Source organism: Triturus cristatus, chromosome 3_2 (assembly GCF_964204655.1).
Source record: "Triturus cristatus chromosome 3_2, aTriCri1.1, whole genome shotgun sequence".
Taxonomy (NCBI): domain Eukaryota; kingdom Metazoa; phylum Chordata; class Amphibia; order Caudata; family Salamandridae; genus Triturus; species Triturus cristatus.
This window is the reverse complement of record NC_140584.1, coordinates 1,121,205,942-1,121,218,788: the sequence shown is the minus strand read 5'-3', so window position 1 is coordinate 1,121,218,788 and position 12,847 is coordinate 1,121,205,942. Positions and strand designations below refer to the sequence as shown.

At 42.3% G+C, this 12,847-nt stretch overlaps 1 protein-coding gene across 4 annotated transcripts in view; it reads left to right on the top strand.

Annotated features, from left to right (window-relative positions):
* LOC146859224 (uncharacterized) overlaps positions 1–12,847 on the top strand; it is a 121,099-nt gene that overhangs the window by 66,978 nt on the left and 41,274 nt on the right. For 2 of the 4 annotated variants that reach the window (XM_085646962.1, XM_085646960.1), the window contains one exon: positions 3,965–3,994. The exons of the other annotated variants lie outside the window; for them this stretch is intronic. In XM_085646962.1, coding sequence (XP_085503088.1) covers positions 3,965–3,994 — 30 coding nt within the window. The remainder of the gene's footprint in view (positions 1–3,964; positions 3,995–12,847) is intronic. 4 annotated transcript variants of the gene reach the window in all.

Genomic DNA, 12,847 nt, shown 5'->3' with positions numbered 1-12,847 from the left:
ACGCTTATGTTGCTGGATTTTTTATTATGATTGTTTTAATGTGAAATATGTATATTGGGTAGAACTTTTTAATGGAAGAAGGTCCGAACATAATATGTATCTTTTATGGTTATTTTTAATATCCGAATAAAGATTATTTGAATTTGAATTTGAATTGTATCTCAATGATGCTGGATCCTTGTGGTTGGGGTGATTTTACACAAAAACTGCTTGAAAGACACTGAATAAGAAAAAAGTGCCCCGTAGGTGTGCAGTCTGGGGACCACGAATGAGATAACTGAGGAAGTGTTGCTTTTTTCCAGTCTGTGCTGAGCCTACAGATTTCTACACTCTTAGGAAAGAATGAATATATAGCTGCTTGTTATCCAGGTGTCTGTAGGCAGAGAACTGAGAGCTGATACTCCCTGACCCCCACCCTCTTCAACATCTACATAGCTCTGCTCACAGCCTTCGTCAGAAGCCACAGACTCAACATTATCTCCTACGCCTACAACACCCAGCTAATTTTCTCCCTCACTGACGAACCCACAGCCGCCAAGAGCAACTTCCACAACAGGATGCAGGCAGTCACCAGCTGGAGGAAGGGGAGCTGCCTCAAGCTTAACTCAGACAAGTCTGAAGTCCTCATCGAGGACTCCACTCCCTCTGCCTGGGTCATCTCTTGGTGGCCCACAGCGATCGGAATCCTCCCCAAAGCCATGGACCGTTAGAATATGATCTATGCTTGGAGCCCACCAGAAAAGCAGATAGGCAAAATGGCCGATCCAGCATCGCACTCGCATAGCTAAAACTATCTTGCTGGTGTTGCAGAATGGCGTATTTTCGTGCCATTCTTACAGTGTATTCTTATGGAACCATGGGGAGTAAGTGCTTGAGGCCTGTACATTTAAGATAAAATATCACTTGTTCCCTCGAAGGATCTTCCTCTCCTCCCCACTGTGATTGGGGCTATTTAATACAGTGAAAATAGTTTATGGGACCTATGAAGGACACACACTATTATGTTTGTCTTGTCGCCCTTGGTGTCTCACAGTTAGGAACTAAAATAAAGACACTATTTTACTGCCATACTCAGAGTCCCCATAAGTAGTCCAGTCTGCCCTCTGCTGTGTTTTATGCCAAACTAAAATGCAGTCCAGGTATAAAACACATGTAAAGGACTGCTATACTGATTTTCTTGTTTATCTGTTTTTCTTGTCTATCTATCTATCTATCTATCTATCTATCTATCTATCTATCTATCTATCTATCTATCTATCTATCTATCTATCTATCTATCTATCTATCTATCTATCTATCTATCTATCTATCTATCTATCTATCTATCTATCTATCTATTCAGCTATCTAGCTATTCAGCTATCTAGCTATCTATAATGCAACTTGCTTACAGTTTTTCCTTAAGTTTGAGCAATGCTTGCTGGGTCTGGGCCATGCTCATGACTTGGGCAACAGACTTGTGCTGCTACAGTGTTTGTTGCCAGGCCTGGGCTCTGCTGTTAGGCTGGCTTCATGGAGCTCTCTCCAGCTGGCCGGGTCGAGCTGTCTGATTTGCCCCAGCACTTGAGAGGGCCACATCTTTATGGGGCTGCTTATGTGAGACCGAGGAGATCTTTGGTGGTGTCAAAATCTAGTATTGGATGGATGACCTGAGGTGTTATACCTCACAGGTATTTGTGCAGCACTGTGCAACTCTAACCCTGAAGTGTGATGAAACCAAAGCTGACTTTGCTGCATGGTACTGTGGTAAGCACCACCCAAACTCCTTCTGTCCCATGCTACATGCTCTTACTGCCCCTCCTCATCTCGCACCATCCCCAGCAAGACACCTGTTACATTGGACAGCTGTACTTGGAATGGAAGCTGTGATTGGCTGATTCCATTCAACTCTTTGCATCATCTGTATTAAAATGGTAAGTTGTTTAAGGAGTATTCAAACCTGTGAGGCGGGTACCTCGATTCATGCATTTCTAATGTGGAAGAGACAGAAATTGAGTTTGTTGCTCCTCTGCTATTTAACAGCTCTCCTTAGGGAGAAAGTCTGAAAATCTGTTCTGAGGATCATCTGAGCAGGAGCAGATAACATTTCTCAGGATGCTGTCAGCAAGGCAAATCAGCCTGATTAATTGTATATAGGGGCATCTGGAGTGGAGCTGGAAAACATCAATGGGAGTCTCATAAAGGAGGAATCATAAACAATTATTTGCAAATCTCTCTTGGTAGAAATCTTTGACATTTCTTCATGTTGTTCTGCATTGAGGGAAGTGCCTCAAAAATTGTGTGTGGGTGCCTCTAGGTAAGAACAAGGACACCACATTCTTGGGTGGTGAACCTGGAAAAAAATGTTTGGATCCAATCTAAGTATGAGTAGAGTTATACAGCTTAGGTGGCTCTGGATCTCAACAAGTTATTCCTCATTAGGCATAAGCTATGCTAGTGATGATATCTGAGTCACCAACATTATCAGCAACAATCAATGCTGCATAATGTAACTACTCTCATGCTCTCCCTGGGCATAGATGTGATGTGCCATCTTCCTCCATAGGGTGTGAATTTTTTTTTGGGTAAGACGACTATTAAATATGAGGCATCTTCTATGGTTTATTCAATTGGTGGTGAAGCTATTTTAAATTGTATACACTGATTTGAGGGTAATTTTGATTCTCAAACCAGAGGGGAAAGAGCGTCCCTTGGGGATGCCTGCCAGTCCTTGGTAGAGGAAACAGGACTTCTTGCTGACGCATGCATAGATTGAGCACTGCAGGGAATATTAAGCTACCCAAAGAGACAACACTATTGCCAGTATCTACTTTCCTTCTCTGTTCAGATATCAACTCTGCTTCCTATCACCACTGAAGAGCATTATTGCAGAATGTCTGCTTGTTTAAAGTGCCACCTCTCCAGCTGCAATCTCGAAGGCAACCACTCAAACCTTGGATCAGGATCGACATAAAATGTCAATGGGTATATATTGCTTATCTTCATGGCATGTGTGTATGAATCAGTCAGTAAAATGCACAGTAGATCTCATAGTAGCACTGCTACTTCTAGAACGCCAGCTGACTAATGATTCCTTACATCATATATGGATTAAGTTGTGACACCTCTACAGGCATCAGAGCAGTATTATTCTATTCTTTTCTAAATAGTTGTTTTGTAAAGCGCTCTGATACCCTCACAGGCATCCTGGCACTGACAGAAAGCATGAACATAGTAGCAAATTAGTTGTCAAATAATGATATATTTAACTCTTTATTTAAAGATAGTCTTCTGTCAACAGGAATGATGGAGGAAGCAAATTCAATATTTTTAGAGCAGCAAAAGATGAGGCCACCACATCTGATTTTAATCTTTTTTGGAAACTCTAAAAGTCATAAGGTGGCAGTTTGGAGATTGCACATTGGAATATGCTGGATAATAGTCCTACTTAAAATTCAGGACATTTGACATACACCACCTTATGTAAAATGCACAAGCTTTTAAATGTAACTCTCTTCTCACTAGATAGGTTGTTTAGCAGTATAAAGTGGTCACAGCAGATGATCTAGGAAGGACTAACAAAATTCTTGTGTCTAAATGTTTGACTAATTGTAACTGCTCTAACGTATACCTAGGCACGGCTAGATACGTCTCAAGACATAAATTACCCACAGGGCAGAAAACAGGGTCCTAAGACATGAACGACTGCACAGTGGGCGGTGGTAACACCCAGGATGCCAATACATGCATGGGACTGAGATGAGGCAGAATGTTGGGATGGCCAGAGAGTGTTCTTTAGGAATGCAGTCCAATGTAAGATATCTGGAGGGGGACCTCAGGGCCCTTGCAAACAGCAAATAGTGCCACAGGGGCCTTACTGTTGGCGATGCGTCACATATTACTGATTCTGGTGCACAAATCATTGCACTGACTCTACATATGCCTATCATATATGTTTGTCTGACTCAGTGATTTTTCCTTTTCAGATAAATCAATTTTCAGCATTTTAGATAAAGGTGAGGGCTGCAACATGAATCCCTGCTCAGAGAATATACAATGGAATATGTTTGCTTAATAGTAGAGGGGCTCTGCATTATTTATGAAGGACTGTGTCACTTTTACGCCGCCGATGATTCGCTTTTTGAGACACAGCTGCAGCTTAAATAATGCACCATGTTGCGCTACATTTACAAAGTGATGCATCTAAGCTGATGCATCACTTTGTAAAGCCCTGCACTACATTATACCTAAGTCAAGTATAATGTATGCAGGGAGGGTGTTCCCCGCAAAAAAAGACACTCTTAGGACGCCACTTGCATCAAAACTTTATGCCTACATGAAACAGGCGTAAGGGTGACGTAGGCCCTTTCACATGGGTCTTTCCCCACATTGCTGGAGTTGTGATTGTTTTCAGATACACCCCAGCAATGCGCCACTTTTGGGTTAACAGATACATCAGGAATACTGACGTATCTGTAACTCCTTGCAACATGGAGCACCGTAGAATAAATACGGCGCATCCATCTTGTCGCAAGAAGGGCTCAGTGATGTAACACCTTTCATATATGAGGCCCTAAATGTTGCCTGCAATGTCTGACAAGTTTGGGGATGTTTGGGGATGTTCATTGGCAATGTAGCCAAAATAGTTGGTCTTTGACGAAGATTAACCTCACCCAACCCTGATCCCTGAATACGGATTCACCAAGTGTGTGACCATTCCTCTTCCTCAGTTGTGATGTTTGAATTATGCTGATATTGATTCGTTGTTTGATTATATTTGCCTCAGGTGAAGATGCTGACCCCAAAGAGTAATCAAAAGGGCAAATTATTTTGATAAGAGCATCCCTTAAACATATTCTAGCGGACATGGGGTCTGTTGTGAGGTCATTTTTAGGAGAGTGAAGTACATGTCTGTGATTACCAGTCATTGTATTCCAAGGGTGTAACTTGCAAACCACATAATATCCTCAGGTGTGAAAAAGTGTTAATGAGGAGCCTGTAGATTGGTTCAGCATATTTACCCAACAATCTTGGCAAGTTCAAGACAAATTGAGGGTTGAAGCAGAATAATTGATGGTAAAAGGTTTTCAAGGTTATTTTAGAAGTTTTTGATGTCAATTCCAGCTTTTTCTAAACTACAAATACTGTTGTAACTTTATAAATCTTGATAATGGTTGATAAAACTGTATAGCCATAACATGCACTATTGCAAAAACAGCTTCATTGGAAACTCCAATAATTAAAACATCTTTTACATTAACTGGCTTCTAACAAAACTATAACAAAAACATTTTGGTAAGCTTTTTCAAATGCATTCTCAACCTTCTCAGGCGTATTTTTGACTTGGATCTGGAAACATATTTTGTAAATGGGGTTCATAACAATGCAATGTTGTTGCAGGGATTTTGCACATATACAGAACTATGCACAGGAAACCAGGACCTCGGTGTATAGTGGTGTAAAAACTACCTACCTTAGTGCCCAAAATCACAATCTGACTAGATATTGTGTCTCATTCGTTCTCCGTACTACAGCGAAGCTACCAATGATTAGACAACCCAGAACATGTAACTCTGACTCTCTCAGAAAATGCGGGAGCAAGAACACTCTTTGCTCACTCACTCATACTTGTCAACAACGTGAGTAATCAGAGACATGGTATAGTTTTAAAAGTTTATTTTAAGGAACGTGCTCTAAAATGCAGTACATGTGCTATTAGGAACAGCAGAATGCATAAACACAATATAGTGAGCATTGTTATAATTCCATAGAATATGAACAGGGATATCATTTTATAAAGCTGGTGGAAAATGGCCTACTGTGCCTTGCCACCCTCCCCGTGCTAGGAACTAGTTTATCATAAAAATAGAAGAACTCTGGGCTTTGTCAGAAGGACCCCATACCTCCAAGTCTAGATGCAAAGGGTTACATCTCCAGACAAGCACAGCTCTTCTCTCTGGAAAGGGTTTTCCCCAAGTGCCTCCAACGTGCATGCATGCAATATTAAAAGCACTCGATTTTCAGCAGTGCAGCTGTGCTTCGTGTTATGTCTAGGTGCGGGGGACTGACCAGAACGAAAACCACAGAGAACAGCAAGAAACGCGAAAGGTAGAAGGTTCTTATATGAACAGGCACAAGCAGAGTTTAGTAACAACAAAATCGTGTAGTAACGTGCGCAAAGGCAGCAGCATGGCAGTCAAGCTTGTGCTAACTTAGATATGCCTGCAGTCAATCCACCAACCTCACTACACACTCCCCTGGTAAGTCCATTGGATGTAGACATAGGACGAACAGAGTTCAAGAAGTGAGAACAGAGTTCGCGAGCGTCTATTATTTATTTGAATTTTGAAAAAAAAAAACATTGCAAATAGGGGCCTGGTAAAAAAATGTTGCTAAATAAAAAAACATACGATAAAAATCCGGCACAGAAGTGTATGGTTAACCAGCCATATAAATCCATCAGAGTGTATGTGCAATAAACCGCAACAGCTTCCAAAAGGAAATCATTGTCATTGGTAGCAAAAAGTGATGCAATCCAATTCAGTAAGCTGAATGAGCATTCATTTTCCTCACAATAGGGTACGTCCATGAGCATCGCAGGACAACTTGCGTGGTATTCGATGTAGCTGGATTGTAGGAGATTCTGAGCATCTGCACAGACATCCCATTGTGCCAACACTCCAAGTGCAGTCGCATACGCCATTAGTGCAACTCCGCAACATTCTTATTCATGAGCCACTAAGGGACCAAGCCGGCCTGGGCTGTGCAGGACCACAAGAGGAGCAGCCATTACGTAGTAGGCAAATCAATAGCAGGATTCCAGCAGCTATGGCGAGTATTAAGGGTAAACTACCAAAGACACTTGTTCATGGGCCACAAAGGGACTCATTAACAGGTCGTAATCCGGGTCTGAATATGAAGTATTAGAGTGGCAGATATCCAACGCCCATGAAAAGGAACATCAGAAACATGAGAAGACGGGTTGCACGCAAGTGTAGTACGCAAAGCGGAAAGACAATCCATAAGCCACGAAGAGTGTCGCCACTGGCAGTGTACCAAAGCATTCAAGCACAAAATTCCGAAGCCTTAGCAGCCGGCCTGGGCTGTGCAGGACCACAAGAGGAGCAGCCATTACGTAGTAGGCAAATCAATAGCAGGATTCCAGCAGCTATGGCGAGTATTAAGGGTAAGCTACCAAAGACGCTGGAAAAAATAGAATGAATAAATGCAGGTATTACACCAAATATAGTCTGAAAGGAGGTCACAAGGCCAGAGCTAACAACCTTAACGTGCTGTGAAACTGTAACAATGTACGGTATGCCAGCCAGCAAACCACAACATTCTTGGTTATTTAAAAGAAGATAACTACCGTTAGTAAGCCGGGTGAAAGTGTTTTTTTTAGCCAGGACTGGAATACCTTTTAAAACACATGCAAGGTTTGGACGGTAACACTGCAGGCCCCGTGTAATTGTATGTTTTTGCAAACAAGGGAACGACCTACTGTAGAATCAAAAGAATCTCCTGTTAGGTATACCTCCTTGTCATCCGGCAGGCATCTGTATGTGAAAGACAAGGACCACACTTCATGCAGAAAGGTGCCACCTGAGGGTTCATAGCGGCCTAGCGGGTAATGCTGCATGCAGGAGCTAAATTTAAACAAGGAGAATGGCAAAGTGATAACACCATGTAGAAGCCAGACAGCAGAGCCAGTCTCAGCCACAGGTCTATCTTTTCTATATGTAGAAGAGTGTATGTTGCATCTTTCATGGACATGAACTGCTGTTTGTCAGTCAAATTAAATGGCAAAAACAAAGCAGATGCGTTCAAATAATCCCATGGTACTTTCCCCATTTTCAGAGTCTGTAAAATCCATGCAAACTGCATAACAGAACGCAATTGATTTTGACCATAATATAACACAGACACATCATCCTGTACAATATCAACAACAACAGAAACAATATTATCCAATGTGTAAATGCAGGAAGACAGTGTGTTAATACTATTGTCAACAACAGCAAGAACCTTTTCCAGATTTGCCTGATCTATTTCCCTTAATCGTGATGCGGCTTCAATTTGTGAAAGCTTCCATATTTCATTGTAAGCTGCATAAATAAATTGTTTTGTTCCAGGACCACGAGGGTCCTTGATAAAGTCTACCAAATCAATATTATTGGATAACAACGATAAATGTTGTTTCACGGACGATAGTGTTGAGTGCTGCAACCAGTGTTGGCATAATTTACCCACTGAATAGGTGGTAAACGAATGTGTGTTTAAAAAATGTGGGTCAGGTCTTTCCTGCATGTAACCAGGGACTGTGTTATGGAAACGTAATTGGCAGCATCCGAAGACATCTTCCAAACTCACCAGCCCGCAGGATCTAAACTTGAAACATTAAATGAGTTCTTTCGAACTAAAGCTTGCAGGTCCTCAATTGAATGATTTGTATGCAAGCTCCAGTTATGATAGGCAGCCAATGCCGGAACTGCATGGGAATTAATTTGTTTTGCTGTTGCCAAACCAAAACAAGTAGTTTGGTAAATTGTATCATTTAAATATAGAATCTGTGTTGTGATGAGGCAGGCGTGATGTAAAGCTTCAGTGCCTGAACCTGCCATGATTTAGAGCCCCAAACAGATTTCAAATCAATGGTGGCCTTCCAGTGTTCGTAGCCACCAACTGTCAATTTGGTAATAAACGAATTGGAATACAATCATTTTGTCTGGGTCAACATTACCTTGTGGGCTGATGAAAGGGCAGATTTACAAGCCCCTTACCCCACTTTTGCATCACTTTTGCCATGTTAAAAGGGACGCAAAAGTGGCACAAGAGTCTTGTAAATCTGGCCCAAAGTATTTAATTTAAAATAATAGGATTCTGGTTTGGACTTATCAAAATCTGTAAAATATGTACATTTCTATAACAGAGTCTTTGAGCTCCCTTCCAATGGTGCTGGACAATGTTCCCATTGTGTGTAATTAAAAACCTGTGTAAATGTATTAGCTTTATGCAGGTAATAGTGTCCATAATGCTGGTAACAATATAAATTGGCATAATTAGCAGTATTTAGATACAAATCTTCAGCATCAAAGGCAGCATAATATTTTAAATCTCAAAACAAAGATTGTATTGCTTGCACATCCCAATCATCTGAACATATATTCTGTTTCACCACATCTCCCATGGAAACACGAAGTACATTTGGTACATTCATTATCTCCGTTGGACCATAAATTTGGAAATCCACAGCATCCCAGACGATGCCGTCAGCGACTGGAAAGGCGGTAATGTTAACAAGAGTCTGGTCTCGTTTCATGATGTGAGAAGACGAGTGCGGAGCCAAAGGTAACTGAACCAACTGAACAGCAGAGCATTCTGGCAAGTAGTGACCATTGATGAGTAAGAAAAAAACTGTCACAAACCCAATGGCCATGAACAAAAAAAGCAGGAGGAACACCAACCAGATGTATGTCCAAGGAGGAACCAAATAAGTCTGTTTAAACCAGGAGACAAAAATACCGAACTTTGTAGGGTCAAATGACGAGGTGGTGGTTGAGTCGAAAGAAAAACATGACTGGTTGAGTGTAGTTGTTGGCAAACTAGGTAATGACTCTCTTATGGGGGATAAGCATAATCAGTTTCTTCATTACTGGGGTAAGCTTGCGTTACTAGCAAGTGAGTAGTAACAGAATACATCTCGACGGCAGTGTCATTTTGCTCGGAGTTAGATGCGCCAATCACAGGATTCCTTGAAAATACTGGACATGATAAAGCAGGTGTCACACTATTCAGAATCGGCCAGATTTTGTAGCTTGACATTATCCACTGAGATGTATCTGTTGTCTTTGCGACCTGGAAGCGGTAGTAAAATGACTGTACGAGTACCATTCACGCCAAGCACTGGAACCGGTGCACGATAAGAGGGGCCAAATTATTTTTTGTTCTTCACCTTCTCTTGGACCAGAACACCAATTTTGGGTAGCCAGCCGGCTACCGTAATCAGCAGTGCTGTATCAGTGGCAGAGGGTAAGTGTTCAGTTGCAAGACTGTCATGGGTCTCTTGTAAGTCCTAAAACATAGTAGAATGATTATCTACATCAAAGGTTGCGTCAGCGGCCGCCATGTCCAGACCGTCAAGGTCTGGCACAAACATTTATATGCCAACGAGCATTTTGTATGGGGTCCGCCCCCAAGAGATCTTCTAGGGAGATTATTAAGTGCACGTTGCACGCCATACAAATGGGACAGCTAGTTCCTGCCAGTGCCTAAGACTCTAGCTGTCAAGGATTGCTTTAAGTCATGGTTTATTCGCTCCACAATTGAGTTGCCCTCAGGCCTGTATAGAGACGAAAACTGCACCAGCATCCACAAAGACTTCATTGCATCCTTGTACGCCTTAGAGGCGAACGCTGGACCTGGGTCAGAATGGAAGGTGCCACAGGCAAACATTCCCCCAAAGACACGCAAATCCCTGATGACATTTCAAGCTTCAGCACTGCGTTTTGGCCAAACCCAAATTAAACGTGTGCACGAATCAACTGCATCTAAAATGTATTTATAAGCAGTGATCAAGATATACACAGCCAAAAGGCTTATTAGAAATGCATAGCTGTGTTTGTGATTGCTTAATCTGCTGACAAATGTCACAAAACAGTACATATTGACGAGTCTGTTTATATAAACCACGCCACCAGTAACATTGCTGCAACATAGAAAGTAACACAGACACGCCAGCATGGGCCGAAGCGAAGCCTTCATGTGTGGCTGTTATCAAAGAAAGTCTGCGGTCTGCGTTGGGAATCAGCCAATCTCCAACGTCATTAATTCTTACACATGGAACCTTGTCGGGACTTTAATGATAAGAGTACTTTGAAGGAAACCCTTGTGGGTAATTACCACCCTTCTCAGTAGCAGCATTAGCTGCCAAAATTTCATTATCTATCTTAGTCTTGGATCTTGTAACGACTGCAACAAAACACATGGCTACTGCTGATTTGGCTGCTTCGATAGCCAAACTGTTACTGACAGCGTGCGCTCCCACAGGCTGGTGGCCAAGAATATGTATTACATATGCGAGGGGCAGACGTTGTTTAAGATCTGCCACTCAAACCCATAGCATTTTATGCTTAATTGCGCTGCCTTTCGAATCACGATAGTCATTCTGAGACCAAAAGAATAAGTTGTCATTGAAAGACTGAACACAGTAATAAGAATCACTCACAATGAGAGCAGTCACATTAGGATCAGCAAACTCAAGAGCAAGCACCAACGCACGCAGCTCAGCCAATTGGGCAGTACAGTCACCTAGCGCCTGAGTATGAACAACACTGGACCTGAACTCACTGTCCCCATGGTACCTGCCACATTAACACAGGCCGCCGAATAAGCATGCTTAGAGCTGGTGGCCGGTTGCGCAGAACTATCCGTGTAAATGATACAATAGTACTCCTGAAGCAGGCGCATAGACAGAGGAGGTGGATAAACAAATTCATACTGTAAGAACTCTAGAGTCTGAAGAGAGGAGTCGAAAATAAACGTGACATTCGGAGACGTCAAAGAAGTAGCCCATTGTATCCAATGGGGATGCACAACCTTAGAGTTTGGTACACTTGCCTTTGACACTGCCGCAAGTGCAGGGTATGTGTTAACATCATAATGCTTTTCCCCTGTGCCAGTGCGCGTTCCTTCAGGATCGCCATCTGAACAGCTGTCAAGACTTTTTAAACCGTGGAAAACTGCAATTCGGCAGAAGTGTACAAATGTGATTTATATGCAATAAGTACTGTGTCACCTTCATTGAACGTTAAGTAAGTAAAACCGACTGCAAGTATTTTGATTCAAGCAGATCAGATTGTAAAGATACTGAAATAGCAGAATGTTCCGGTAACCAACTGGCTTTCGAAAATGTAGGTTGTTTCAAAGCATAAAGCGGCTTGATACGCTGGGCGTCTTCGGGAATGTAAGAATGCACGAAATTCAAAAATCCCAGCACAGACTGACGTTTTTTCAGGGTTGTCGGAGGCCGCAAATGTGCACATTTCTCCAGGAAGTGAGGTGCTAAACCTCTACCTTCATTATTGATCTCATAGCCCAAAAACAACACTGTATACTCTGCGATGTGTGGTTTGGCAAAGTTACATTTTTAACCGCAGTCCGCAAACAAAATAATGATGCTGTCGACTCAGCAAAGATGCGGCCACAACTCATCGTCCATGAGATAAATATCATCAATGTACGCATCTGGGTCTATGCTGTCTAGTAAAGAGACAACACGGGCGGCGAATACCCCGGGGCTGTTTTTTTAGCCCATTGCTAAGTACCGGAATTGTTTTTGTTTTCTGCCGGCTGAGAATGCTGTGCATTGACTGAATGCAGGGGACAGATTGTGACTGAAGAAGCTGTTGGAAATGTCTAGGGTTGTTTCATATCTTTTACGAACAAGACTGTCTACAAGAGCAGAACTATGGGTAAATGCCGGTAATCCAAAACTATGCGGTACGACTCATTGGGTTTGGTAACGGTAAAAAGAGGGTTATTCATCGGTGACACACATGTCTCAATCACTCCTTGATATTCCAACTGACTTAGAATCTCAGATAGGGGACCCTTTGCTTCCTGCCAGAGGGGATATTGGGGTTGAGGCGGTGGCATAGACCGCAATGGTATCTTATGGGGTGGAGAATCTTGATTTCAGCCCACAAGAGTACGGTGCAGTGCCAGTGCAAGCACCACAACCCATTCTTCTGCAAAAGCCACTGCATACTCCTGGGGGACGTTACGTGAAAAACTCGGAAGTATGACCTCCTTCCCTTTCGGAGCGTTCAACAAAAAAGGTGGGGGCTAATCTGGGTTCGCCAACAAAATTT